This window comes from Tripterygium wilfordii, chromosome 21 (assembly GCF_013401445.1).
Source record: "Tripterygium wilfordii isolate XIE 37 chromosome 21, ASM1340144v1, whole genome shotgun sequence".
Classification (NCBI taxonomy): Eukaryota; Viridiplantae; Streptophyta; class Magnoliopsida; order Celastrales; family Celastraceae; genus Tripterygium; species Tripterygium wilfordii.
The window spans coordinates 4,595,147-4,618,241 of NC_052252.1; the positions used below are offsets into that span (position 1 = coordinate 4,595,147).

The 23,095-nt window shown below is 38.5% G+C and overlaps 5 protein-coding genes across 7 annotated transcripts; 2 read left to right on the forward strand and 3 right to left on the reverse strand.

Moving 5' to 3' along the window:
* Positions 1-254: 254 nt before the first annotated feature.
* Positions 255-1,526, reverse strand: LOC119988073 (probable protein phosphatase 2C 80). Its single transcript, XM_038832979.1, has one exon. The coding sequence runs from the start codon at positions 1,311-1,313 to the stop codon at positions 516-518; it is 798 nt and encodes a 265-aa protein (XP_038688907.1). The 5' UTR covers positions 1,314-1,526; the 3' UTR covers positions 255-515.
* A 144-nt stretch (positions 1,527-1,670) lies between these two features.
* On the reverse strand, positions 1,671-4,451 carry LOC119988074 (protein FATTY ACID EXPORT 6-like). 2 transcript variants are annotated; one of them, XM_038832981.1, is made up of 4 exons: positions 4,087-4,451; positions 3,329-3,381; positions 3,093-3,180; positions 1,924-1,977 (listed from the first exon to the last, which is right to left on the reverse strand). In XM_038832981.1, exons 1-4 carry the CDS (start codon positions 4,283-4,285, stop codon positions 1,967-1,969), a joined length of 351 nt encoding a protein of 116 aa, XP_038688909.1. In that variant the 5' UTR covers positions 4,286-4,451; the 3' UTR covers positions 1,924-1,966. The 2 variants fall into 2 exon arrangements, with proteins under 2 accessions (XP_038688908.1, XP_038688909.1); XM_038832980.1 differs by lacking the exon at positions 3,329-3,381 and having other exon boundaries at positions 1,671-1,977; positions 4,087-4,428.
* Positions 4,452-5,211: 760 nt separating this feature from the next.
* On the reverse strand, positions 5,212-8,486 carry LOC119989929 (probable disease resistance protein At1g61310). The gene is made up of 2 exons (XM_038835701.1): positions 8,248-8,486; positions 5,212-6,589 (listed from the first exon to the last, which is right to left on the reverse strand). Exons 1-2 carry the CDS (start codon positions 8,410-8,412, stop codon positions 5,399-5,401), a joined length of 1,356 nt encoding a protein of 451 aa, XP_038691629.1. The 5' UTR covers positions 8,413-8,486; the 3' UTR covers positions 5,212-5,398.
* A 199-nt stretch (positions 8,487-8,685) lies between these two features.
* Positions 8,686-13,592, forward strand: LOC119989284 (polyadenylate-binding protein RBP45C-like). 2 transcript variants are annotated; one of them, XM_038834716.1, is made up of 7 exons: positions 8,686-9,091; positions 9,905-10,379; positions 12,382-12,437; positions 12,512-12,642; positions 12,733-12,829; positions 12,926-13,099; positions 13,273-13,592. In XM_038834716.1, exons 1-7 carry the CDS (start codon positions 8,765-8,767, stop codon positions 13,273-13,275), a joined length of 1,263 nt encoding a protein of 420 aa, XP_038690644.1. In that variant the 5' UTR covers positions 8,686-8,764; the 3' UTR covers positions 13,276-13,592. The 2 variants fall into 2 exon arrangements, with proteins under 2 accessions (XP_038690644.1, XP_038690643.1); XM_038834715.1 differs by having other exon boundaries at positions 8,687-9,091; positions 12,920-13,099.
* A 941-nt stretch (positions 13,593-14,533) lies between these two features.
* Positions 14,534-22,971, forward strand: LOC119987647 (polyadenylate-binding protein-interacting protein 4). The gene is made up of 13 exons (XM_038832562.1): positions 14,534-14,873; positions 15,512-15,633; positions 15,735-15,889; positions 16,332-16,482; positions 16,893-16,927; positions 17,624-17,696; positions 17,810-17,864; positions 18,705-18,973; positions 19,345-19,596; positions 20,308-20,409; positions 20,581-20,631; positions 21,708-21,795; positions 22,432-22,971. Exons 1-13 carry the CDS (start codon positions 14,717-14,719, stop codon positions 22,599-22,601), a joined length of 1,680 nt encoding a protein of 559 aa, XP_038688490.1. The 5' UTR covers positions 14,534-14,716; the 3' UTR covers positions 22,602-22,971.
* The last annotated feature ends 124 nt before the right edge of the window (positions 22,972-23,095 follow it).

The window sequence follows — 23,095 nt, forward strand, 5'->3', positions numbered from 1 at the left end:
TCCAATCCCTTGAGCATCAACAAAAGCATTATCCATGGATGAATGGTGGATTCTCAACATTGAATTACATCCTGAAGGTTTTTTGTCTTTGTTCTTTCCTATTACTAAATATGCTTCCATCATGGAATTAGTCAATTAACATTATTCAGAACTGCCATAGTTGATCTCATGCTTCTTCCCATACTCGATTGAAACTTAATATTAACTGATCATTGGAAACTTTTTTATGGCAACTTTCCAATAGCAACAGTTGGTGAATAGACTCTCCAATTCTAAACGAATTATGGAACCCCCATATCGTAATCGGATATGGGTACAAAACAAACGCAAGCAAGTTAACATGTAAGAAGTGAGGCATGGCATCTTTGCTAACTAGTCTACTTTACATATCCATTGGAAACTAAGCAATAAACATTAACAACTAGTCTTGCTAATTTATGACCGAGTAAACTGACATATATTGACTTAACATATAACTAAAGAACTGTCACTACTAATCCATCCAAAAGTCCTCCTCAATCTGCCTTTTGGATGAGTCCAACAATAACAGTGATATCATCGACCTTCCCTCCCACGTAGTTATAGCCAGCTTCTTGACAAGCCTCAGCGAACGGTGTCAGAATAGACTTGTCCATCGAATTGTGTAAGGCAAGCTCCGCAATTTTCCTCGCTAAGTGCTCAGGACTGTTGTCTTTTGTTGGTTCTTTCTCCAGAATATCTTCGATTTCCTTTGAAGCAACATTATCAAACAGGCCGTCGGTTCCTACCACCACAACATCCCCATCCTTCACAGTAACCCTCATCTGTTGAGCGCAATTTGGTTTATCACACATTGATGAGTTCCCTAAGCGGAATGTATCATCGACGCCTCGCCTTTGTATTGCAGACCTGCACTGAAACTTACTATCTCTGAAAATTTCAAATCCGCTGTTTCCGACATTGATGCCATGTATGTGACTCCCCTGGAGAGTTACCATGCAAACAGTGGATGATCCTTTGGACTTAGTGTTTGAGAAGGCCTTGTTCAAGGCTTTTCGAAGATTAACAACTCCTCCTTTGGTTTGGAACTCATCTTGAACTGCGTAAACAGATCTAGTCATGAGTTCTCTAGCATAATCTCCGGCATGATCTGCACCATCTGCCACGCCGATTGCTCCCTCCTCATCGCAAACAAAGTAGGCATCTTGTTCACTAGATTTTGGCAGATTACAGTTTCTTGGCAGATAACAGACCCCAGAAACCATCTTCAACCTACCATCGGTAGAATCAAACACTCCAGTATTGATTCTCGTAAAGTTTGGAATATAAGCCATCTCTATCAATTTTCGTGACCAAAAAACAATGATAAGTAAGATGGATGAAGAAACAACAAAGGAAAGCTGCTACGGTTGCACAGAGAGAATGCTGGTATATATACTGACTTTGATCCGTCTACGATTCATAAGGTAAATCGGAATTCCCATTCCTGAAATAATTATAATTACTTTTCCTAGAAAAAATTGGGGTTACCATTCACGGGCTGCTCTGATTTTTTCCCCTTTTTTTAAAAAAAAAACATTTGAATTGGTTATTAAAACTTAAAAGTAGTCGAGAAGAGAAAATAATCATAAATAGTGTAATAATTAATATTGTCCGTGGAATTTAAGATTTCTATAGAATTACTATGTGGGTTGGAATTTAGAAAATAAAACTAAATCAGAACAACTCAGAATAATACAAGATTTTCGTCCAAACAAACCAGGTCTCATTCACTTACTTAGACAATTAGACCACTCACTCAACAAGTACAGTACATATCAATACAGCCCCATCCAAGCAACTAAATTCTTTGTATACACTCCTCTGAGCTTCTTTGATCCAAACATGTCTGTTGAAATTAGAATCATGAAAAATCCTCACCGCCTTCATTCAGTCTTGGTCGGAAAATGGTTACCACCAGTTGCAATCTTGTACAGATAAAACCCCGTCATGAGAACACTGCAAGAAAAAAAAAGAAGTTAAAAGCCTAGACTTGACCACCTGTGCCCACAGATATTTCCCACCTAACAAGGATAAGTTGAGTCAAAGCTCAGCGCGTGGCCACGAGGGTATTGCTCCCAGTAGGAATCGAACTCATGACCTCTTGAGTCTATACGGTTTGACCATAGACAGATTCACCAACTAGGCTATCAGCCTATCACCCACACTGAGCAGAAGCATTCTCTAACCTATGAAAGACTACTCTGTTGACTTATTACTGCACTTTCTTAAAGCAACTTTCATTGGAGACCTTAGTTGTGATGATGCAACTAACAACTCACAGATATAGCATTCTTACTCTAGTTCTATTTAACAGAGAAGAGACGATCCAAAGAAATAACATATTACAGAAAAATGACCACATTTCTTGCATGGTTCAAAGGGGCACTAAAGGGTAAAGACAACCACCATTATCCCTTAAAAATCAGGTTTGAAACTATGTAAGTACTGACATAAACCTTGCACAAACAGTTTCAATTGAAACTACATATATGCATCAAAACTCTTTCCAAGCATATTGATGCATTTTACGATCATCTCCATCTCTCCATTATTCCGAAAGATCAAAATCATGCAGTTTGACACATCCTTCCCAGTTCCCACATGATCAAAATCACCCAAAAATGATGAGCCTGACCAGTGCAATGGCAAGAGAGGATATTTAGTAAAGCCACTCTATCCTAATCTACTTGCATAACAGAAACAATCAACCCATAAAACCTCTAAATGATTTTTTTTTTTCTGATGCATGAAATGAGATTCCACAGTCAGAAAACTGTCCAACTAAAAGCTGCTTTTAAAGAAATAACCATATATAAAAACAAAAAGCTAGATATCATGCAACTGCTATTGCCATCAAAAGATAGAGGAATGAAGCGTAGCAACTAACAAGGCAAAATTAACTAAAAGCATATGCATGCAGTGCATAGGCAACAGGTTTTGGTCTCGCTATTCGGAGGTTTTTTTACATTTTCCTAACAATATTTGACAGCTTTGCTCAAAGATAACAAGTATGGGATAGCATACAAGTCTAACAACTGAAATACAAAAATATATAATTTTCCTCATCTAACCTGATCCCAGCAACCATACCAGCAGGCATGATCTTAGAGGTTTGATAATAACGCTGCCCCATGACATATGTGAGTGTGACTGCACAAACTGTTCATAAGGAAAATCCATCAATAATATCAAAAGGAGAAATGCTAAATCTGAGGGAATAAATACATTGAGCACAACATGAATAATGAACCAAAAAAGCATTACTGCTTCCATTAAAGCAATCCTGCTTATGTCAAGAATCACTGACCATGTTCTTTGACAAACTAACACCCTTTTTTCCCAATTTTTTATTCCTCAGATCTGCCGACATGACAAATTACAAGTTCTCAGCAACTAAAATTGGATCATCCAAAGGGATGCAACAAATAGCAATCACCAGCATCAGGATCAACCATTATACCAACTTTCCCTTTCTGATAGAGAACATATCATTTATTTGTACCAAAAATGAGTAATTTAGAAACTTATTTGCAGCTTCTGCAATTATGTTGTGCGCCCATCATTGCTCATACAAGAAAGGACAATTACAAATATCAAAAGATTTCATAAACTAAAAGAAACCCTTTTTTCTAAATTAAAATAAACCAATTATAAACCCTTTTTTTCTATATTTCTACAAATAGATTCAGAAATCTAATCATTTATATATTTCATGATATCATCTTATTCTTGCTGATTTTGGGAACCATAAATTGTAAAGCATCTACACATCACCACATTATCTCCAATTCTTATTCCTGTATACACAGGAAAAACACACATATAGACATATTGAAGCCAAATTCACCAACAATTTCTGCCAAGGGTCATACCCTGGCTACATACCAAAGCAAATCAGAACCGACAGACGGCCCAAATTACTTTCAAAATCCAACGCCAGCCAAAGAAGTAGGGAAAACCCAAGTATTATATGAAATAAAAAGAAGAAATGAAAGCAATTCCACTTCTAGAGATGAGACAAATCGTCTATCAAAGATCCAAAACAACCCTAAAGCCTAAACTCACCTGTCTCAACAATCAAAGCGAAATGAGAGTTCTTTCTCTTCTCAAAGGCTTTGAGGCTCAAGTATCCAGCCAAGACAAGCACTAAACCAGTACCTACACCCCCAGCCAGTGAAGCCGTGCTCCCTTTCTTGAAATAGCCAAATACACCTCCACCAATGAGAATCAGGCCATAAGGGATCGTGAAGCAGAAATCGTGCATTCTGGGTTTTGTAAGGAAAAAGAAACTGAAACTTTCTCGAGGAATCGACAGCTGGGTCTTGCAGATCAAAGAGGAAGAAGTGGAACTGGTAAATAGGGGCTTTGGCTTTGTCAACGATGGAGTGGTCAGCTAGTGGGTTTTGGAATTCTGTTGGTCAAAATTAAAAAGGTGTGCCTCCTCAACTGCTACAATCTTGTTATTGCTACGAAATGACTTTGTAGCCCTCGAATTTGGTGGTGTGAATGTGTGAAATGACAAATTGATCCTGAATAACAAAGTCTGAAATGCTGCTCCAACCCTAAACCCTTCAACCGGATATGCCAAATGATTTGAATGTCTAAGAGATGGAATTTGGGCAAAAACCAATGGATGCGGTAGGAAGTGACTGATTTACGTATCGTTTTGAGTCAACCTTGTTGATGACATGAGCGGATCCACCTATTGATTGTTCAATAGTTTGTTGCTCGGTTCTGTGCATGTCTCACTTGACCATTCTTGGTATCAAGAAGTTTTTTTTTTTTTCTGAGGGGGACACTATGACGTTCAAGTTAGTTTGATAAATAATAGGGCGAGTGAGATAGCTCGGTGTTGAGAAGTCTCTCTTTACATAGTAGTCAAAAGTAAAAAAAAGAGAGATTAAACTTAGTAAAGTCCCCTTTTATATGAATTTGAAAATACAAATCTTATCTGATTGTGGGATGATTTGTGGGTAAATCTCCTAAAGATCTTATGTGATTTTCCTTGAGATCTTCTCGAGATCTTTTACCCTTTCGGTGACCCAAGGTGTTTTAATCACCTAGGCTCCCAAGGTAATGATTATCGATAGTGTCGAGAAGTAAGAACCGATGTAACATCTGGTTTTACCGAGATGCTCGTCAGCCCAATCTATTGGATGTGTTTGATTCGATGGTTGGAGATTGGAGGGGCTGTAAAGAGGAGAGATTGAGGAAAGTGTCAGTCCCTCAAGACTGACTACCACCACCCTGAGAAGGCAGAGAAGACTTGGAAACTGTTACTGTTAGACGAGAAAAGATTTACAGAGTTCCAAATTGAATCTGAATGGATAACTATTGTCTCTTTTAGAAACATACAAGAATAAGTGAATACACAATTCTATTCAAGCTCTTTTAGGAATCTATGTAGACTCCCTTCATCTTTGTTTTCAGCTCTAAACCTCCTTAGTTGTAGCAACAAATCTCTCCATTCCTCCACTTCCTTGTCTCTTAATCTCTTCCCAATTGTCTCAAGCATCAAAGGCAAGCCTCTGCACTCTCCAACAATATCATTTGCTACACCTTTAATGGCAGGAGAGTCAACCATGTCACCAGCAACACTTCTAAACAATGACCAAGATTCTTCCTCTGGCAAGTCTCCAACTGAGATTTTCTTGGAATTTCTTCCAAATGTATTAGATATGCGTTCATTTGGTGTTGTCACCAAGATCTTGCAGACTTTGCCATCGCCAAGATTGTCTCCGTATGGAATTCCAACAGACTCTAAATCGAGGCTTTTCGAAACATCGTCCAAGATAATGAGGATCTTGTTCTCACTCTTTATTCTCGAGGAAAGCCTCCGTGCTCGTCCATAGTTGCTCCCTTCGGTGAATTTCAGACCCAACATGTCTGCAATCTGATCTTGAATCTCCCTCAGGTTGACATTCTTGGAAACCAGCGCCATTATAACATGATCGAAAAGTTGCATTTCCTTTGCTTTCTTAGCAGCTTCTTTAGCTAATGTAGTCTTGCCAATTCCTTCTACACCACTTAACACGACAACGTCGATGCTTTCGTCCTTTAATACATCCACAATCTGATCCAAAACCGGCTTTCTTGATTCGAAAAGCTTAGCTTCTCCATGACACAGGTTCTCGAACTCTCCAGGGGGCGGTAAATGAGATACTCTCTTGAAGTTGCCGTCTTTTTCAAGGCTAGCAATGACAGACATTTTCTTTGCAGATTTTACACTAAAATTATAGCGATGAATGCAATTTGGACACCACCCAAAAAGGCATTTCTCCTTCAATTTAGTCTCGTCTCCCATCTTCTGTGCAGCTTCAATGATCTTGTCGACACGCGATAACCATTGAACAACTGTTGGTGTTATGACTTCCCCACTTCTTTCAGCTGCCCCAACTGAGAGCTCCACATTTTCTTTCATAACCCTCAGATTTTCAGTTTCCTTTCTTAATTTCTGCACGTTCTTGTTGTAGCTTGTGATGTAATTGAGATGTGCTATAATCGGATCAAGCAGACAATCTGCTACCTTGGATGCAATCAAGATCACAATGTCTACCATTTCCAACTTCTGCAAATGACAAGACAAGAATCGGAGATAGAAGAGTTGAATGACAAAAGATATTAAACTTGCTCATTAATTTGACATATATAAAAACAGCAAGCATGGAAGAACTCAAAATCAAAACATTTTTATGCTTCTCTCCTCAAGTTGGCCTACTTTACTTGTTCTGTTCAATGAATTATTCTTTTCTGCTTTTTTGGTGGGTATCTACTTGACTTTATTCATTGCAGAAAGCCAATTTGGCTGGTCTAAACTTACTTCCTCTGCACTTTCTGAATACACAACCCATTCTCTACCACAAAGTGACAGTTCTTTTGCACTCATCCATCATACACAGACCCTGAAGTAGTAAATTTAAGTGTAAATGTCTGGTTGAATTCCCCTCTAAGTCATCTCTTTCCTAGTTTAAAATTTAAATGCTTCCTCCACTTTCCCATCATTGCAACAGCCCAAAATGAGTGTGTTGGATGTGATTCTATCGAGCCTCAAAGAAAACGTAAATTAGAGCATTTGAAGCTGCTGCACTAGCTGCCTACAAACTCTTTCTCCAACAACTTAAACCAAAGCCCAGTCGCCCCTGAATGCTTTCCATGCTTACAAAGTCCACCAACAATTGTTGTTTGCGGCCTTTCATTGGGCCTTAAATTTCTGGCTAACATCTCCTTCACGAAATGCAATGGAGAATCAGACCTAGACTTAACACAAAACAGATAAATAACCCAAGAATAAGCACCCTTCTCAATAGCATTTCCACCAAAAAGTTTCTCAGCATGTTTCATTTGATCATTCTTGCAAAATCCCTGCAGAAGCGAGTTGAAAGTAACTGAATTAGGACTTATTCCATTCGATACCGTATCATCCCTTACCTTAAGTGCATCACCAATATTACCCTGTTTACAATATCCATCAATCAAAGTGTTCTATCGAATCCCATTGAGCGAAAAACCCCCTATCAGACATTTCCTTCAACATGACATTCACTTCACCAAATTTCTCTGACTTTATCAAACCATTAAGAAGGACACTATATGTTACGAGAGACGGTTCAACACCATTGTTCACCATCTCGGTTTTACACTCAAAGGTCTCATCCAATCTCCCATTCTTACACAATCCATCAATAGTACTATTTTAAGTAACTATGTTTGGAACAATACCTAACTCTTCCATTTTCGAAAACAACCCAAAGGCTTGCATCTTCAATTCTTCCTACCTTCCATAATGCCTTAATGGCTGTGCTGGAGAAATAAACATCGGGAGAAACACCACAGCAAATAATCTCCAATACTTCGACACTCTTCTCTAACTCATTAGCCTTCACTAAAGAAGCCAACAAAAAAGAGCAAGTATCCAAAGATGGAAACTTTCCCTTGCTGGCCGGCAAGAAGCCTTAACACATCAACAGCGTAGCCAAACCCCAAATTCCTGAATTACGTACTATAAACATGTATGAGCATATCAACAAACCCCACAAACTGGCTCATTCAAATCCGCCATTGCAGCCGCCATATCAAGGTGTCAATCCATTGGCTTTTCGACATTCAAAACCGGTATCTTCCTATCAATCAAAATAATCAAAAGAAACCTCACTGGCGACAAGAGTTTCGAAACCACAAGCACACGAATCAAAATACAACAAGACAGAACGGTGAACCGAAACTTACATGAATCAGATGCATAGTGGAAGAAATTACGGGCAGCACCAAGAAACACCCGCTCAAACTCGTGAGAACACAAATGGGGAATGAGTGCTTCCCACTTGAAGAATCTAGTGCTGGTTTTAAGACAACGGTGGAAACCCAATTCCCACACAAGTAAAATAGCTCCATTTACAGATTATTAGCCTTCTCAAACCCATTTGAAGAATCAGGGCTTTGTGCATGTAAAGGGTTTATATGGGAGAAGAAAAGAAGCCGCCATTGATTGCTTTCAAAAACGACCAGAGCGAGATGGCTTAACCCAGTAACCAGTAAGGCCTCTTTAGGCCCGGCCCAATATTTTACCGACTGCCTTATCAATACCACAACCCAATACTTTTTGGCCACGTGTACCATGACAATATATCTATCTATATAACGCTGTCGTCGTCCTCTAAAGAACTCCTCTTTCCACCATAACCCTATCTAATTAGGGTTTTCAGATCTTCCACCTTGTCTTTACTGTCCCGATTAGGTCGCGAAGATGATGCAACAACCAACTGGGGTTGCCCCTCCACCGATGGCACCGCCGCCTCAGATGGGGGTGGATCAGCAAGCGCAGCAGTACGCACAGCAGCAGCAATACGCACAGCAGCAGCAGTGGATGATGATGCCACCGGCGCCTCAGCAACCGGTGCCACCACCCGCAGGATGGACCCCGCAGTCCATGCCGCCGCCTATTTCGCAAGCGCAGCAGTATGGCGCTCCACAGAGTGCTGAAGGTGGTGGCGAGATCAAGACGTTGTGGATCGGTGACTTGCAGCAGTGGATGGACGAGAGCTACCTCGTGAATTGCTTCACCCCCGGTGAGGTAATATATACTCGAATTTGATTTTATGGATGTTACATGAGCGATACTTAAAAATTTGCGTTCTTCTTGCAGTATCTTTGTATGGGTTTGGAGCAATCTTAATTGGATTTATAGGGAAACGTGAAAATTTGTATGCTTGTGGTGAACCTTTCATTCTAATTCGGTGCTCCCCGAGCCGTGCGGGAAGGTTTCCCATCACTGGACTATAACATTTGTTTGAGATTCTTTGAAACGGTATTACATACTAAATGAAAAGAATTAATTGATTTTCTTGAAAAGAAGCCAAATTTTGTTTTTCCTTATTGGCAAACATGTGCCCTTGCGGTAGAGTTGCAGGGTGCAACCTAGAGGTTACTGTGGGAGCCTTGTGCACGGGAGTTGTTTACTACCTTACCATTTGTTTTTCTTGTAAATATTTTGGATGATTACTGCCTATGCACAGGTTTATTGGCAGGAGAAGTTTGAGTAGTTTACTTTATATTAATTATTTGGGTACCTTATAGAAGTAGTTTTACTGATACCTGCAGCTATAGAGATCTTATCTATATTTATTGTTCTTTAGTGCCTTTTGGTTTAAACAGTTTGTTAGTGGAATTTTTTTTGAATTCTGAAAGGTTTAGTCTGGCTCACAGCCTCACAGGAAAGATCATCATTGTTGTGTAAATAATATCTGTACACTGGTTGGATATGCAATCTAATCGGTTGTGTTCTATTACTGTGTTCATTTTCCTCCCGGCATTGCATCTATGTTTTTGTTATTTTAACAAAGCCTACATTGGTTGTTGCCTCTCACCCATGGGTGACTTTTCACAGGTGTTATCGGCAAAGGTTATTCGTAATAAGCTAACAAGCTTGCCGGAGGGTTATGGTTTTATCGAATTTGCATCTCGTGCTGCAGCAGAGAGAATTTTGCAGTCATACAATGGCACTCCAATGCCAAGCGCTCAGCAGAATTTCCGGCTTAACTGGGCCACTCTTGGTGCTGGTGAGAGGCGTCAGGATGATGGTAATGACTATACAATTTTTGTTGGGGATTTGGCTGCAGATGTTACTGATTACTTGCTGCAAGAGACATTTAGAGCTGTGTACACATCACTGAAGGGTGCAAAAGTTGTCACAGATAGGGCTACTGGTCGGTCCAAGGGCTATGGGTTTGTCAGATTTGGTGATGAAAGTGAACAACAGCGTGCTATGACTGAGATGAATGGGGTATTTTGCTCTAGCAGGGCAATGAGGATTGGGCCAGCTGCTACTAAGAAGCCAGTGGGTACCCAGCAGCTTCAGAAAGGTATGCTTTGAAATTGGTGGGTGTTATGCCTAATGCTTAGCATTTTCCATAGATGCATGTGCTTGGTGGTTATGTTGTGTTTTTTTGTACGTTTAGTGTGGAAGCAGCAATGTCGTTTTCACATAAATGGTTTTGGAGTTTAAGTTATCAAAAGAGGTTCTAAGCTTGACGTACTCTCAGTTATACATTTAAAGAGCCCGGAATTTACAATCCTTCCAGTTGTTACCTTCATTTCCTTCCAGTAATTGCGTTTCTAAACTTGGGCACATTTGATTCTATTGGAACATGCAAAAACTTATATAGAACTCATGTTGTCTTAAAGCAGGACACCAAGAGGCTCTCATTATGGGGGGCCTGGAACCGATTTCGGCTGAAATGATTCCACTTTAATGCGTGGCCTCATTTTAGGTCAGTTATTATGTTTGTCATAAGCATTTTTTTGAGTTTATGTGGCTTTCTTTTGCCACTCGAGCTTAATTTCCCAGTTCAGTCTTAAGTCCATCTAAATTTGTTCCTTTTACTACGTTAATATATTTCCTTTCTTGATCATTTACTTCAGTCGTCAAGATCACTTTTCTATTTCTTCATACTTCAGCACCCGTGTACTAAATTCGCGTTGTCACTAGTTCTCCATTTTTTTTTCTGTGTCAAAGTGTCCTTTCAATTTTCCAGAAAAAATTATGTACAATATTGGAGGCAATGATTGCGGGTGAGTGCTTGAAGGAGTAAAATTGTTGATTGCAGTCATGCTATCATTTGCTGTTCTTTTGGCCCTTCTTTGATTAGACTTCCTTTCATTCCAGTGTAAAGGTGTTCTTTCATTTCCTTCGTCTTAATTTTTCTTCCATAATTTGTTGCCTGTGAAGATTCTCCTTGTTAGATATAAGATCTATGGATTCTATTTGTTTCAATCCACTAGATTTAAGAGTACATCGGTGAGCGTTCGTTTGTAGCCTTGCATACCATAACCATATTTGGATGAGAATTGACCAAAACATTGAATGTTGAGTCATATTGTTTAATAGAAATTTTGCATGTGATGAGCTTTTATCACTTGTGGTAATGGATTTCCCTTCAAAGAAATTAAAATTAAAGAATTTACCACACCCTATCGTAAAGGAAACCTAGTCTTTCTTTATGTGTTTTTCCTCAAATGTAGTAGAGGAAAGCCTTGTACACCGTCGCAATAGGTGGTCTCGAATACTTCTCTAGGATTTTGGTACTACACATGAAGCTGTGCATGGGCCACAAGCGAACATGCGCGCCAGTGGTAGAGTTGTAAAGGTATAACCTAGATGTCATATGTTCAATTCCTGAAAGTCTCACCACATATTATGTGATGGTAAAGTATGTGTACATATTGCTTGTCCCTGGCCCCGCCCACTATGATAGCATTGTGCATTGGTGTTGTTTACCTATCTTTTACCTTTACATGAAGCTGGGCATGACGTGTGATAATTATGCCTTTAAAGTGCCTTGATGTAATATTGTTCTTTTGTTCTCCAATGCTAATATTTATTCTTGCTGGTTATGTTTTGTCTACTTGATACTGATATATATTGAACTTTATTATCAAATCAATTTAGTTCTATTGCTGTTTCCCATAACGGTATCTTTAGAGGAAATGGTCTATGGTATTTGTAGAAGTTGTTTGTGGATGGTACCTTAATATTTGTGCCGTTCTCTTTGGGAACTTTTATGTGTTAAGTCTTTGAAGCTCTTGTATCATCTAACAATCAGTGAGGGTTTATGATGGTAGAAAGATCGCATTAACTTGTGGTTTTTGTTTTGTTGAATTTGATTTTATGCTTACTTCACTGGCCATAGATGCATTTTATAGTGTTGTTTTAAATTATCTTGTTATATATTGGGGCAGGTTACAAACTGTATGGTAGGCTACAAGATGGCAACTTGGAAATATTTTAGTTACTCTTATCTTCTGCCTAGTTGTTTTTGACATTAGCTTGTTATGTATTGGTTCACATTTGTTTTTCCTTTGCAGCCACATACCAGAGTACTCAAGGAAGTCAGGGCGAAGATGATCCGAATAATACAACTGTGAGTACTTTGTTCTACTGTCCATTTGATCTGTTTCTTTCTGCACCCAATTAATCCTGTGGTGTTTGTTGCAGATATTTGTTGGGGGTTTGGATTCCAGTGTTACAGATGACCATTTGAAAGCTGTATTTTCCCAATATGGTGAGCTAGTTCATGTGAAAATACCCCCAGGAAAGCGTTGTGGTTTTGTTCAATTTGCCAACAGGTAAACCTGCCTCCAGCGCAATTTTGGTTTTCTTCTTTTTCTATCCAAGTACTTCCATCATACTTTTTTGCTGTATATGATTTATGTCAGAGCTAGTGCGGAGCAAGCATTATCGATGCTGAATGGAGCCACATTGGGGGGGCAAAACATTCGGCTTTCATGGGGGCGCAGTCCTTCGAACAAACAGGTTTGTAGTCATCTCTATTCACCAACTTCTTTTCTATTACATACTTTTGTCTGCCAATCCAAGTTTTTGATTTGTCTATTGGATTTTAAGGCTCAGCCGGATCAGTCGCAATATGGTGGTGGTGGTGGTGGTGGATACTACGGATATGCGCCACAAGGATATGATGCCTATGGATATGCACCACCTCCTCAAGACCCTAACATGTATTACAGTGGCTATCCTGGATATGGTAATTACCAGCAATCTGGGGCTTACCAACAGCCACAACAGGTAATTATTGATCCAAACCCCAATATAATCAAGTTTAAGGGACAAATATAATCAAGTTTAAGGGACCGATATTATACTCATATAATTTCACTCAAAAGCATCTGGTAAGAATATTTTTGTTTATAAGCGAATTGCTTGAATTTTGGTGTTGATTGTGTTTATGCTATGTGCAGTGATCTGTCTCCATTGCTCGATTGAACGAAGTGCCAGGGCTTTGGCTAGCTTGTTCAGTTCAATTTAGGCCCCCTTCTGTTTCTGTATCTGATGAGGCTCGTTTAGAGTTCATGTTTGATCTTTTTTCTTCATCTGTTATGTTGTCTTTTCTCTTATTTTGAGGGCTTTGGATGTGATATATCAAACCCTGTATTTTCCTCTTCGTGAGAAAGATTGGTTGTTGAACGATAGTTGTATGCTATCAACAGTTGTATCTTGTATGGATATTAAAGACGTTGCTTTTCTATGAATCCTTCTTGTATCTAATTAATTGCCTTATTGTTCCAGTCATTGCTAATTATCTTGTTCTCTCTTTTAGCAATGGCTGCTGTGTTCCATACCATATGTGTAGGTTATCGAATTAGTATGGCTTCAGGATCGTAATCGATCCAGAGAGTGTTGTTGAAATGAAATATTTTATGGTGTTTTTAAGTTGAGCTAATGAGAATGGGAAGGGGTGTCCAAGTTTCTTACCATTCCTTCTTATTGGAGAGTGGAAGCCGATGGGAAGGTAGGTTTGTTACCTTTACCTTACCTTCTCGCAGCGTAGGCAGCGCGAGGGGATTTTGGGATTCGCTCCATTGTTCAGGAACTCGATTTCTTCGACCTCCATAGAATAGCAATTGCTTACATAAGTTCCTGGATTTCTGTTTCCTCTCGTGAATTTGCGAACTGCTGCATTTCTGATTGTAGAGAGTAACAGAGGGAGGGTGTAAGGGTTTTATTGGGCTTTAATGTTATATATTTTATTTATTTTCTTAGAAAGACATAATGGGCATGTGAGCTTCTCATCCTGAGATTTGGTCTCTCCCTGCCAAAGTGTGAATATGCTGGTGGTCCATGGACATTGAGTCATTGATTGCAGCCCAACAAAGAACAATAATAACATGACCAACAGTGAACAATTGTATTCTATACACACCAAATAATTCAACTCCCGGACCCCTAATCTCGGACGAGATTGAGATACCTTAAATCTGAAGAGGTAACAAATTAGACTATCGTCAAATGATTATGAAATGAATAGGCACCAATATCTTTGTTGGAAACCGTTGATTTGGCATTGTCAAATGTGAAACCATATTGGAGCTACAAAATAAAAATTGTAATCAATTTCAAAAATAGAAAGATGATTAAATTGCAGTAATATATTATATATTAAAAACATTTTTTTTAAAAAAAAAGATAAAAAGCATGCGAAAACCCTGTTTCATGTACTAATTCTAATAACAAAGAAAGCTGACGGCCGCGAAAAAGCATCTTCCTTTGCTTCCCAATTCCCTTAAATCGTTCCGATTATATAAGTCATTTCAGATCCCTCTTTACACGTTCAACACAGTATAACTTTTACAGAGAGTTCATTAAATAGAGACGTACATCAATTTGATTTTCTGGGGAACAGAGATGGGGAGGTTGAACAGAGCAGAGGAGGAGGCTTCATTGAACGAGGCTTTGCTGTATGTTACTCTTTGCATCATTGGACTTCCAGTGGATGTGCACGTGAAGGATGGCTCTGTATTCTCTGGAATCTTCCACACAACTTCTGTTGACAAGGAATATGGTGCGTTTTCTCTGATATTTTGTGCGGCTTTTTATTGATTTTGGAATCTGGGTTCTTATTTCTGAGTGGAGTTGTATCTGGGTTTTGATTTTTGGGACAAATTGATTTTATTGTATTGGAATTGATAGGATCAGATTGGATTTCTTGACATGGGCTTGCGTGTCGTACTTTCTTCTTTTCCTCAGCTGGCTTGTTTGTTTTCAACGACAATTGAGCAACATAAACGAAGTGGATCCTGAAAATGGACAATATCATTTTTCTTTTGTGGGAATTCATGCAAGATCTGATACCACGAAAGGGAAAGAATCCCTATTGATCATCCTCTGTGATATAAACTAATTTTGTTATGCTATCGCTTGAGCTGTGCATTTTGCAAAATATAAATTGCTACCAATTGATCTCATAAGATAGAAGTAAAGCATAACAGAATCTAACTGAGGTGACTCACTTTGTTGAGTTGTTTTTTCAACTTTATTATCAATAGTAAAAAATATAAATCATACATTACATTAGATAGCCCTTTTATGTCTCAGACCATAGTAGGGAGCCTGACTGAAGAATTGTCTTCAATGGTTAATTATTTTTAACATTTTGTAGCATTCTGAATAGGAAATAATCATAGACTGTGGTTTTCTTAGGTATTGTTTTGAAAAAAGCTAGAATGACAAGAAAGGGTAAAAGTAGTGGAGCTTTTGTGGAAGGGACTGAGGTTGAAACACTTGTAATCTCCTCGGATGACCTTGTTCAAATTGTTGTTAAGGTATGTTGAGTTCCTTTCCAGTTTTCTTTTTCAAATTATAAGATAATTCTTGGATGTTTGTGCCGGACAATCTCTGTGATATATCTTTGGTTTGTTTACAGGGATTTGTCTTCCCTTGCGATGTTGTTGCGGGAGATGTGACCGGTGACAGTGCAGAAGCTGCTGTTGGTAGTGTTCCTTCTCCCAATATCCCGTCAAGTGAGACAAAGAATTTTGCGAAGTCCACTACAGATGAGAAGACAGTTAATCACATCAGGTACTGTCTCATGCTGGATTGGTATCAATAAATATATCGCATGAACATTGTGTATTTGATTTTATGATCTCCTCACTTGCCTGGGATAAATTTGTTCTCTGGTTCGCACCTGCTTGGTGCCTCAATACAAATTTTCTATGTGGAAAAAAAAAAGAAAAAAGAAAAAGCCTTCATAGAATTTACTGCTTGACTTTGGTTTTCTTTTGCAAAAGTAAAGAGGCTTTGTGTGGACCTTTAATTACATTGAGAAAAATTATTTGCTTAGTATCAATTATTTTCAGGTGTTAACTTTGATACTAGATCTATGCATGGAAATATAGATTTGCGCAGGGTTATTATGTCTTCAAAAGTTTGCATCAGAACTTTGCCAGTCCTTTGAGATATTCGACTTCTCTTTGGCTGAATAGATATGTTAACAATTCACAAGCACCTATTAAAGCAGGACTCCAATCCAAAATGAGAGTGGATCTGCTTACGCTTTCGTACCAATAAAAGATGGGAAGGAGAATGAAACGAGAAAACTGCAACTAACTCATAGAGGGGATGACATGGACGTTAAGCATGGGAAAAGGGATGAAATAAATATAGAGAAGGTAATTTTTTTTTCAAATGCAAAAAACTTTTTATTGTGAAGTGTGAAGCAAGTAGTCGATGGATGGCAACACCCCGTTTTTATTTATTATAGAATTTAGACTATGCGAACTTTGTGGAACTTGTGAGTTGAGGCTTTTTCTTTGTTTTCATTTGATGAGATGTGTAATTTTTTTTGTTAGATACTCTGTTGCTCATTTCATTTTCTCCTAAGTAGAATTAATCAGATAACTTAGATTATTTTCACTGATATGCCTGCCTGATAAATAACCCAATTACTTTTGGGATAGTTACAAAAGAAAGTGTCAGGTTTTTTCATCGGTAGCAGGTGTATGTGGTTGACAGTATGTACCTTTATATAATCCGCATAGCTTCATTTTCATTTGCTGTTTTTGTTTCCTGTTTTATGCAGGGTCAAGAAGTTTGTGATGCCTTGGTCACTACAAGGTATGACTTATCCAATCGTATTTCTTGGGTTCTACTATCCAGCACTGCTTCTTTTTGGTGGGTCGCAAATAAAATTTGGTCTTCATTGGAAGTGTAAATGAGATGAGCTGGATTGAGCGGAGCCAGTTCTAAAATAACACTATTTTGCTCTTTCGTCAGTTTACCAAGCATGAAGCTCATGCTCAAAAGCTAAGCTGAGTCATGCCAAGAAAATTAATATTAGTTTTTCCTTGGGCCACCTTAGCTTGAGCTCAGCTCACATTCAAGTCAAGGTCTGCCCTAAAAGCTCAGGGTCAGCTTAAAAGTTTTCTTTCCCATGCTCAAGCTTGGCTCAGTTAACCTAGCAAGCTTGTAAAATTATCATAGGTATGGCTTGCCAAGTAATTCAATAGGGTTCATGAGCTTCTCTACGGAGCCAAGGTGGCGACCTTAAGCTTAGATATTTCACATGCAATTTAAGTTGGGTCGAGCTTAGCGAGCCTGGGCCATGACCAGATAAGCTGATAAGCTTATATGTGGTTCTATCTTAGCACTCCTTATAAATGATTTTTGCTTGTGTTGGATAAAGGCAAAAGCAAAATGCAGGCATTGTGTCAGATATCTTGTAGCTGTATTGACCACCATTGCACTGCAGAATAATTACCTTTGTAGTTCCCCTTTCTCATCCTTAGATTCTGTTTGTTGTTTTCCTGACAGACAGGTTGGAGATGACTGGTCACGAAGGAAGCTGGATGATTACAAAATATCTGAGACTCATAAGGAAAAAAGTGTATGTCAGCAAAGCATTATCAATATTTTCCCTAGGATCCAAGAGCAGTAGCAAGTTGAAGTTATATGTCTGCAGAGTGAAGTAGATATTTACTGCTGAATTGTTTTATGTAGGCTGACAAAGTACAAGGCCTAAGATCAAGCAAAGAAATTAATGGAGAAGGCAAAGGTACTCTTGGCTAGATTTAAAGCTTCATCTTTAATTAGAAATGCCTGCTTCAATTCAGTAGGGGTTTTTGCTGACCATTGTATTGTGTAAAGTAGAATACGACTGCCAAGGTGCATATGGGAGTTTGGGGCCTATGTTGTGGCTTTAACTGGGTAGTTGGTATAGGCAATCATAAAATTATTTGATTATGAGATACATCTAAATCACTGGTTCTTAAGAGTTAAGACATAATTTCATGTATGTGTATATATGAACCAAGAGAATCTCGTCTTTTGCCTGCATTAAATCTGCTGTGGTTGCTCCATTTTTTCCCCTTGTTGGCACATTTTCTGGGCTTCTGCTTTTCCTCTCACCCATAGACAAATGAATTTGTTGCGACATATTGACGAGGGTTTGTTTTTTGGGGGGTGATAGTGGAAAAGTTGACAGATAAGTCACCCTTACTGCCACTCTACAGAACCGTACATGAGATTTTCACGTCCTGCGGTTCCTCATCAATTCTTTCAAAGTCATTGGATCCTTTTACTTGTTCAAGAATCTCCTCCCTTCCACTCCGGAAAAATAGAACTTCTTGCTGTAGTCTTTCCTAGTTATTTATCCTTTGGTTGTTGAAGGATCCTATTCCTTGCTCACATTATGTTAGTAATCAAGGAAAATTCATTTCTGTTTTCGTATATGGCATTTCCAAACACAAGATGTATTTATATCATGCTTTGTCCTGATGGTGGCAGAATTATACCATCTCTTTTGTGGGATATTACCATTGCCAATTTTATCATGTGTTACTTATAGTTTTTGATTTTCCTGGCCTGATTACCCTTGCATTTGCATGCGTTACAGTTGATACTTGCCATCCTGTTGGCAGAGAATGTGCAAAGATGACATCCAAGCTGTCGCCAAATGGAGTATATCATGATCCTACCGGTGTTCCTAATGAGCCAGAAAATAAAATCTATGAACGGCTTGCTTCTACTGACACTTCTCCAGATACTGCTTGTTCAACTCTTTCAATCTCTTCCAGCACAAATACTGTCATAGGTTTTAGTTCAATTACAGCTTCAGCTGATGTGAATCCTTCTCAGAAGTCAGAATCCAATAGAAGCTCTAAGGTAAACAATAAGAATGGAATAAAATAATAGCTACTCCAGATTGTATTTGTTAGTCGGTTGGTCATATGTTCAACTAGTTTGGCTCTTAAAATGGATAATAGGTACCAGAGTGATGGTTACCCTACCACTATATTGTCGCGATCTTGTAATTGTGGTGGCATTTTCCAAGCTGTAACATCTTACCTCTGGTAGCTTAATACTTAATTGGCAATACACTGTTGTGTTTTTGTTAACTTGGTAGAAGTCAGTTGGTTTTTTAACCACTCATCTCTGCAGAGACTGTTGTGTAAACACAGTGCTGCATTAGCAGGATTAACTTTTTGCTATCATGACATTGATTCTCTTCTCCTTTCATTTTGGCATACTCCTAGGAATTTAAGCTCAATCCTGGAGCAAAAATCTTCTCTCCCTCTTTTGCAAATCCTCTATCAGCTGCTCCTTCTGTAACAATGTCAGCGGCAAACGTCGGTTACATGCCTCCTATTGTACCTGCTGCTGCTGCTGCTCGGCCAGAAGTTGGAATCACTGCTTTTGCACCTCGGTCATCTGTGCCTCCAAAAATTTCCGCATACAATAATTTGACTGCTGCAAATAGTGGCACTGTTTCTCAGTTTTCCCAACCTGTAAGTACTATTATCTTTGTTTTTACTGCTTATTTTTTGCATGTTAGTAGTTATGGGCTCCTATATTAATGTGAATTCTCCTTCTAAAGTCTTCAGCACTGCGGAAGCGAACACATTTTCTTTTTATATTATGTGTACAAGATATGTCACCTTTTCTTCATTTATCCTCCAGAAGAAAATTTTGCCTGACTTATCTAGAATCCGATTAATTTGCTTGTTTACAACTGGATGCTTGTTCCCCAGTGTCTCTGTCTCATCGCCTTACACATGTCCTTTCTGTATCATATACGCTTGCTAAGCTTTCTCATCCTATCCCTATGCTGCTGTGATATACGCTGGTCGCTGGCTGTATATGTGGCTCCCAGGCTCTGCATATCTTCTGCCATTAGTTGTTGAAAAGAATTCATACTTTGTTTACATCACTGGAATGATTTATCCAATGTAGGGCATTCTACATTTCTTCTGATTGCTTATTCGAGATGAACATGCAACAACGCACTCTGATGGCATTGAAATTTTTATTCTTTGTTGTATTTTTCAAACAGGCATTGATATTTTCTGTCAAATGGTATTGAACATTCAACATCGTAATAGTCATAATATGTCGTGTCATATCCCTTGGCACTGCTGAGTCTAATATCTATTTCTTAAGATTTTAATAAAGGTTGCCATATTTCCCATTGGAATTCCTGATTATTTTTTTTATGTTAGGTTGCCGGACATGCGGGAGGGAGGACACAACCTCCTAGATACGCTACTCAGTATCATCCGGTCCAGGCTGGGCCGGGATATGTGCCTCCAAATTCTCAAGCTGTAAGTAATAAAGAAATTTATTCATTGTTTTAGTTATATCTTTCGTTTGCAGATTTTAGAATTCAGTCACGAGATATTAACAGCATTTGCTGATGAACTGGTCATTTATGAATTGAATCTTTCATCATCATCAACCATTCTGATTTGCAGCTCTCTTTCTCTCTCTCTCAGGTTATGATTGGACGATTCGGGCAGCATGTTTATGTGCAGCAAGTTCCTCAGGTAAAATACGGTCTATACGTGGAACCATTAGTTTAATAGGATTATATGACCCCATTATGTTAAAGAGTGTCCTTGAAGTAGTTATGATTTTAAATCTTGGAGCACTGTTACTCAAATTAACCATTTTGTGGAGTGCATGAAGCAATATTTATATATATATATATGGCAGAAGATATAAAGTAAATAAATTTAAACGATTCACCACCTGAACATTATATTGGTTCCTATAATCTCTTTCCTGTGTGTGGTAGTGCTTAATGCATTATTTAGTTTCTGTTACTTTTTTTTGGTTACCAAAGGACTTGCGATGCTTTTAAAGTCCCAAAGGAGGTTGCTTTCATATGCACTAGTGTCATCTTGCAAAACAACATGCATCTGATTCCACTGGTGTGGGACAACCATTATTTCCTGATAAAAGGACTATAACCTATTTTCTAGTTTTCTTGAGCCCTGTGATTGGTGATGTGACTGTTCATTGCATTTTGTTTATACTAGAACATTTTGGCTCTACTAGATGGATGGCTCTTATGTCCAGTTGTGTTATAAAACTCTGAATCGCAACAACTTGTGGATAAAATTGGTTGTTAAATACATATTCCGTGAACTTCTGGTATCAGCACTGCATTTTAGATTGACTTATGATTCCTTTTTATTTGGGGATTTCTTCATTGGATTCTCCTGGAGATACTATTTTTATTAAATTGCAAAGTGATGGTTCCAATCATATCCATCGTTGATATGACTGCTGAGAGAAACCATTATGCTGTAAAGTATAACATGATTGAGATATCTACTAGATCAGTCGTATCAGCTGATCAATGAAAAATAAAATAGATCCAGATTCTGCATCTAAGCAACTGTGTAACTATGGCTAATACTTAATGTGACTTCTCTGGTCCAATGTATATATTTCTCGTTTTTTCTTTTAATATTGTGTAGGAATTGATGTGTCCTTTTCTTCTGTTCTTGCATTGGACACTTCTTAGTTCTTGTTCTTTCCTGTTCCTTCAATATGTATCTATGACTGTATATATCCATATCTCGTGGTTGCTCAATCAATATCTTTTGCCTTGAAGGATTTCGTTCACGGTGCAGCTGCTATTTCAACAATGTCTGGACGTCCTCTATTGGCTCCGCATCAGGTCCAAATGCCAAAGCATCAAGGTACAAGTGAACTACTACGACTACTACTAATGCTGCCACTATTGAGTGTTGTTATTATTGTTACGTTAATGTTATTGTAACAAGTAACAAAGTCCGCGTAGCTTTGTGTGTATGCATTGTGGCTTTTCATTATTTAGCATTTACAAGGTTACGCACCAATGTGTTTGCAAAATCAGATAAGGTGCAATCACCATATGTACTAAGTGATTAGTACCATTATCGGAGTCAATCCCTTGAAGTCTTTTTATGTGTATTGGCTAAGCAAACTGGCATGTCAACAAATATATTGCGAATCTGAGAATTAACTCCATGGAAATAACTAGATCCTAGAAGAAGAAAAAATTGTTCCTGATTCCTAAATCTAATTTGGGGTTCGCACGATTAAAAATTGTTCTGTACATGATTGAAATTAAATTTTGATTAGAGCAGAATAGCGATACTACTACATTGGCAAAGAAGGCAAGCCCTGACATAGTCGTGATCCTTTGCAGCATCATTGTTGTGATTCCGCCCCACTTAAACAGCCTTTTTCTTGAGTGGTTCAAGATTAGATGTTTTGTTGTGTTTATACCTGAATTTTGCTCAAATGACTGTTGAGAATCATTCATATGAAACTAACACATTCTCTTGATGCAGGAATTGGAGGACAAGCATTGCAGCTATGTGTGGCGCCTCCTTTTGTGGCAAATGGACAGCAACCATTTGCAGTTCCAAGCCACATTCCACTTTTGCAGCATCCCATTCCAGCTAATACTCCCATGCCACTCCCAGGATCAAATGCTCTCTTCAACAACAAATTTACCTGAACAAACGATTTTGGTATCTCATGTCACAATTTTCCCTGCTCCTAGCTGAAGATAATAATTTTTTGCCTTCATTTGCTGTCGGTATCTGGGTTAGTGGCACTTGTCCTAATCAACTGAGAGGGAAAAAAATTTCTGAGGGTCAATGATTATAGGTCCATATAGAGAAACTTTCTTCAATTCTCTTTATTTGTTTTCTTTGGTGGGGGGGTGTTATTTTTTATATTGTAGCTTGAGAAGAGCATGGTGTAAATCATTGGACGTTGGGTTGCAATTTTTTATTACATGAAATCATTTGGAAAATTTCTCTCCTGCTGATTGGCTTTGTATTCTATGAATATATTGCCAGACAAGAGGTCTTATTTGGAGGGAAGTTCTTAGTCAATTGTCTCCTATGCTTCTCATGTTATGCAAAGACATGGTCATGGGCTTTATGGGCCTAACTGTTTCTAGTTGTGCTTAGAGAAGTTCTATTTCTAGGTCTGTAATAAATTATG